This window comes from Opisthorchis viverrini (genome assembly GCF_000715545.1).
Source record: "Opisthorchis viverrini unplaced genomic scaffold opera_v5_292, whole genome shotgun sequence".
NCBI classification, from domain to species: domain Eukaryota; kingdom Metazoa; phylum Platyhelminthes; class Trematoda; order Opisthorchiida; family Opisthorchiidae; genus Opisthorchis; species Opisthorchis viverrini.
Genome location: NW_008751945.1, coordinates 23,188 through 29,438, shown reverse-complemented (window position 1 = coordinate 29,438; position 6,251 = coordinate 23,188). Strand labels below are relative to the sequence as shown.

The 6,251-nt window shown below is 43.7% G+C and overlaps 2 protein-coding genes across 2 annotated transcripts in view; one reads left to right on the top strand and one right to left on the bottom strand.

Annotated features, from left to right (window-relative positions):
- The window catches only part of T265_09572 (hypothetical protein), a gene marked incomplete at both ends in the record, with an annotated part of 4,949 nt that extends 4,249 nt beyond the window's left edge, over positions 1 to 700 (top strand). The window contains one exon of the mRNA XM_009175682.1: positions 599 to 700. Coding sequence (XP_009173946.1) covers positions 599 to 700 — 102 coding nt within the window. The remainder of the gene's footprint in view (positions 1 to 598) is intronic.
- Positions 1 to 6,251, bottom strand: part of T265_14888 (hypothetical protein) — a gene marked incomplete at both ends in the record, with an annotated part of 30,992 nt that overhangs the window by 19,252 nt on the left and 5,489 nt on the right. The window lies entirely within an intron of this gene.

The following is a 6,251-nucleotide window of genomic DNA, read 5'->3' as shown; positions in this document are numbered from 1 at the left end:
GATTTGGTTCAGGTACCCCACCTTGAGCCTCTGACTCAAAATCCTGACTCACGAGGCGGTGGGAAAATGTAGGGTTTTCATAAAGGAAACTACTCGCAAGGTTGCTGGAAACTCTTCGACGGTCCATGACCGGTTTCGCCCTTCTAACGATCAAATGTGATCATGTTGTGCAAATACACGTAGTCAGTTTCAACGCTGGTGTTAGTCGCATCACAGAGAGACAGAAATTAGTAATCGTGAAAACCAAATTGATTTACAAATGAGTGTAGTTCTCGAAAACAGTCCAACTTGGGTTCAAGTAGAACGTAAGGTTGACGGAAACTCGGCGACTGCGCCTACCTGGTGAGCCCCAAGAAGGGCGAAACCGGTCGTGGGCTGTCGAAGAGTTTTCAGCAACCTTGTGAGTAGTTTCCTTTATGAAAATATACTGCGATATCTCGAATATCGTGCTCTGAATCGAATCATGAGGCGGCCTGTATGCAGCACATCCAGTTGTAGAATATCATAGACGAGAGATTCAGTTGAGTTTCTCATGAAAATTGATTTGCTTTGCAAATGAGTGTATTTGTCGCAATCAGTACAATTTTGGTTCATATAGAACATAAGCTTGACGGAAACTCGGGGACTGCGCCCACCTGATGAGTCCCAAGAAGGGCGAAATCGGTCGTGGGCTGCCGATGAGTTTTCAGCAACCTTGTAAACGACGGACTCACTGGAGTATCCCGTGAAAACCAAATTGATTTGCAAATGTATGTGTTTGTCGGAAGCCAAAACTAATAATTTTTTGCGAACCGGTGCCGATCGGAATACAACGATCGACAGTGTGTGCGCATGCACTGGGCAACTGGCGACTGTCTGACTGAGCCGCTTCTACCTATTGCTCCCAAAACCTGGTGTAATGATCAACTACATATTACACTGATATTGTTTTAAAGTAGTGAAAACTAGTGTTCTTAGGTTGTGTTGCTGTCATTGAAAGTGATGACGATGCTTGGAAGGCTGCTGACATGCAACTGCAGCGAGTATTGTTCTCCGAGACCGACTATTGTGTTCACTCACTAGATCACGCGCCACAAACACTCAACTCATGTCACAACCGGTTCCTCAGTCAACAAAATGTACACTACAATTTCCCATCCATGTTTCATTTACGCGGCTACCACCTGCGTCATCCGCCAGACTTACGAACTTCGGCCACATCAGGTCAAGTTGTATCCATGTTGGTGCAATTATCAAACACGAGTAGATACCTCACTCTTCATGCTGCACACAGTAAATACAGATGCAACTCGGCCGAAATACGCACTCGCACAGGACAGGAAGTCAGCAGAGCTCCACAAGTTTCCACGGTTAACTACGGAACATAGGTAGGAGCTATACTGCCGAGAAGACACGTCCCGCGCCTGAAACTTCACTCAGGAACTCTCAACACGTGTCCTCAAACGATAAGTCTCCTTTTGGCTTATTCCTTTCTAGCATTGTATTTATTTTTATCAAATGCACATTACTTTTGAAATCATCATCATTTTGATAAAACAGACATTTGTTAGTGTTTGTCACCTGGTGATCAGTCAGATCACTAACACGACCATACTGCGTGGGCGGGACAAATTTACACATCGTTTAGTTTGTAAAAGATGCATACATCATAATGTGTGAGTAAAAAACTAATTATGCCCTTACCACTAATGTCCTAGCGGGTCACTTGTCGCTTTCAGGGTTATTCAGCTGATTTTACGTTTTTGGAAAAACTCGAAAGGCACATGAACAACACTACTCTTAAGATTGCCGATAACTCTTCGACTACTCGTCCTTCTTGGAACTTATCAGATTGATGTAGTCCTCGAGTTTCTGTCGAAGTTAATTCTTGCTTGATCCAACTAAACGAAGTCCTGCGTACATTTTCAAATGGTGTACAGTTCCAGGAAGACCCAGGGACTGATGTTACCTTGATCTGCTTTGGAGTATTAAACTTGAGACCGAATGCACTACTCATAAGGTTGCTGAAAACTCTTCGGCAGCCCACGACCGGTTTCGCCCTTTTTGGGGCTCATCAAGTAGGCTCAATCCCCGAGTTTTTGTCAACCTTATGTTCTACTTGAAACCGAATTGCACGAAAGTAGCGATCGTCGGGTGTCAAAGAATTTTCAACAACCTTATGAGTAGTGTATTATGTCTATACATGCATCGCGATATCTCGAATATCCTGTTAACTGAAGCATGAGGCCGCCTGGTGCAACATACTCAGTTGCTTAGAAACACTATAAATGAGAGGTTCAGCTTGGTTCCAGGTAAGTATCTCGCAAGACTAAATTTGTTTGCAAATGAGTGTCTTTCGCCAACTTGTGAGGTTGTTTGGAATAAAACCTGACGATATTTTCTCCGCGCCGATCTTCCCAAAGTAAAGCGTGACTGAAAATGATGCTGACGGGAGAATAAATTTGTGGTTCTCTGTCTAGGACCCCGAGTTTAACTGTGCGCGGCTTTTTAACACAAAGCCGACAATCAATGTGAAGTATCTAACGGAAGTCAAGCAGATCCTATTGCATTATCTTGGTCTTTTAAAACCTCAGTGACGAGTCAGTTTAGGGGCTGCGTTGGGAGCACTCTAAAAGTTAACGGACACCGTTCGGGTTTGCAATCTAAGCACCTCATGAGAGTTCTAAACAAAGTGTTTGGTTATCGACGTTTTCTAAAGTTTGGCTTGAATTACATTTAAACTTTGTAATGTACTACTCATCAGGTTGATGAAAACCCATCGACAGCCCTCGACCGGTTTCGCCCTTTTTGTGGCTCATCAGGTAAGTACAGTCCCCGGGTTTCCGTTAACCTTATATTATACTTGAAACCAAATTGCACGAAATTAGCGAATATACACTCATTTGCAAGTTAATTTGGTTTTTCGAGAGACTCACCTGGAACCCAACTGAATCTCTCGTTTGTGATGTTTCCAGGCGACTGAATGTGCTGCACCAGGCCGCCTCATGTTTCAGTCGCTACGATATTCGAGATATCGCGATAAATGTGTATTTGTAATGGAGTACTCGAATTAGTTCTTAAATGAGTGTGTAATCACTAATTTAATGCAATTTGGTTTCACGTAGAGCAGAAAGTTGATGGAAACTCGGGGACTGCGCCTACCTGATGAGCCCCAAAACGGGCGAAACCGGTCATGGGCTGTCGAGGGATTTTCAGCAACCTTATGAGTAGTACATCCCAATGATATACATGTATCGCGGTATCTCAAACATCGTAACAACTGAAACATGAGGCGGTCTGACGCAGCACATTCAGTTGCCTGGGAACATCATAAACGAGAGATTTAGGTGAGTCTCTCGTAAAACTAAATTAGTTTGCAAATAAGTGTATATTCGCTGCATTTAAACGTGCTTCAAAAATGCTTGTACTAAAAAGTTTGTGCCGTATACGGGCAAACTAATCTCCAACGTTCGGTGTTTGAGTGTTATCGACCATCAGTTATTGATTTGGAAATTTCCTTACTTTAAAAAAGAGGTATTGAGGTCGAACAAGGTGATGGTGTAGATATCTTCTCGGAGTTGGACTTTTCAGTACCTCCTTGACTCGGCTTGTTGTATTTAGGCTAGACTGTGTGACATGTAAGAGGCAGTGGAAAAACGCAAGTTACGGTGTACCAGAAGCCAGCTTGCACTGCGATAATTTTGTACTCACTAGGCACTCCTAAAGCGGTGGCCACTAGTATTGCCCTGTCAGCTTTTATTCAAATGAGGGCCCTCTGCACACAAAAAGTTGGCCAAAAAATGGGCTCAGATAAAACTGAAGGATATTGGCACCTATGGCAAGATCGTGTGAGGAACCTTCATGTAAGCCGGAGGTATTGAAGTCATCTGAGAGGGATCCTTAATGTGCCTGACGTGAGGCTGGTGTTCCGGTTGGAAGAGTAAGTACGCTCTACTCAAGTGCGCTGATACGACCGCACCCAGATAGAAGCAAGGACTTTGTCTGCATTATCGCTCTCTAGAGAACATACAGATAGAAAACTTCACCTCACGATCTACGAACACCAGAAAAGAACAGAACGGCAGCCAAGAAACGCACAGAAACGTTGAGAAACTCGAAAGTGACCGGAAGTACACCAGATACGATTGAAAATAGACTTAGATAATGTTGATGTTCTGAGGCGAGGGACATGATCCATATCGTGGCGAATGGTGGCATACGCGATGGAGATGGCAGAACGGAATAAGAGGCGTATGAATGGTGAGCTTTTGTAGACTTGTTCTAGATCGTTGTTAGTGTGAGCGGAATTGTTTTTTGTGGAGGTTTCGCCTACAAGTGGCTCAGTGGAAGAATAAACTTCACCCGATGAGTGAAACTTCATCTGAGAAGTCGTTGCTCGAGGAGCGAGTCAGCACGTGTGACCACGCGATGTGGATCCCGTGGTTGAAGAATGAGCAGCGCTATGTCCTGTCTAAGTGCGAGTTAATCACACCGCTGATCAGCCGCCCGTGGCCAAACGGTCAAGCCGGGAGGGCGCGGTTTCGACTCTCGGGAGTTTCTTGAGATGCGCACTGCTGATGATTCCCACTAAGAATGAAACAGCTCTACAGTGCTTCTCGGCTTTTCACTATAGATTGGTTCCAGATTAATTGAATTGCCGCGTGGTGGTATGAGGTTATGGGTGACGAGAAGTCATCCAGACAAGTGGTTCGGACTAAAAGTACACAGCCAACGCTGACCAAAAGTCTACGTCTACCCACCTCTCAACAAAACTATCCTAATACCCACGAATCCACACAGACCTACGAAATTTCCAAATGAGACCTTACATAAGTTGTCATTGAAATGATGTGAACCGGAAAATCAAGCCCTAAGCAAAGGCTCAAACCCGAGCAAAATGATGGGAAATATTCCCACCTGTCGGTAGTAAGACACGTATATCTTCATCGGTCAGCGGGATTTTCTAATATAAATTCAACGGTGATTTAGTGTGATGGTCAAATCCAATGTTGCCAATCGGTTCTTTCGTTCAACCTCGCAATCTACTTATTTCCTTTTGGGAAGCTTTACTGTCAACGATGAAACCTTCCTCATTTGGAATTCCACCTATCGTTTATAAGAAGGATTCGTTCCAAGGGACAAAAATTGAATGATTCAACCGTCTATGCTAACCTCCTTACTGATCCTTGATCAAATTTATCTGTTTGAACTTCAATGCGATTTGTTGTGTTTCTTGCTGGTGAACTATCACGTGATATCTGTCGGTACCATTGGTGAGCCATTAGTGAAAACGACGGGAACACGATGGGCAGATAGTCAACGAAAAAAAAACGCGTGCATTTGACGCAGTGGTACCATTGGTGAGCCATTAGTGAAAACGACGGGAACACGATGGGCAGATAGTCAACGAAAAAAAAACGCGTGCATGTTGACGCAGTTTAGAATGGCTTTCAGTAGACACTCAACTGAATTCTTGGCTGAATCTGTTCCGTACGATATTCTTTCGGGAAAGTCACACTTCTTGGAATGCAGAGTGAGTGCGCTTGTAACCAGACCTAAAATGACACATGGGCTTGAACCATGAACTTCCGCATTTTGGTGAGCTTTGCTTATGGAAGTAAGGTGGATGTACAGAGTTCCATAAATTGTGGAAACACGGGACGAGTTGCAATCGAATTTGACAAAACAAGCATTAACCAGGAACTACATGACGGTTTTACTCCAATTTGGAAACGTTTATTGAAGCCATTGGCTCAAATCTACTGACCGGAAGGTCCGTGTTTCGAACCCGACCTCTGCCTCTCGACTTCCCCTTTATAGGCTTGGGTAACCTGGCAGTATCCCAGCCCTCGTGCTTCGTTTAGGTGGTATGGTACCGTAAGGGTATTACGGCTGAATCATCTTCTACCTCTTCATTGTTCATCACCGCTTGACATTTCATCCCGGAGAATGCGTCCGATTTAATGTTTGAATACGTAAATCACCCCAAGAAAGTTGCTGAAATCTAACATAGGCGTCTATGAATGACGAACAGATTATGTTTGTTAGTCGATTTATCGCAAAAAAGCGAGTTGCTTGGTTAATGTACTCGCTTTTGACTCAACTGCAACTCAAATTTGTTGCAGACCAATGTAATGCCAGGGCACGATGCAGTAGAAATACAGGTAAAATTTAATTACCTCAAGTATAGTGGTGAGTTTTTTAGAAAGAGATAGAATATCATCATCATCATCATCATCATCATCGTCATTATCATCATCATCATCATCATC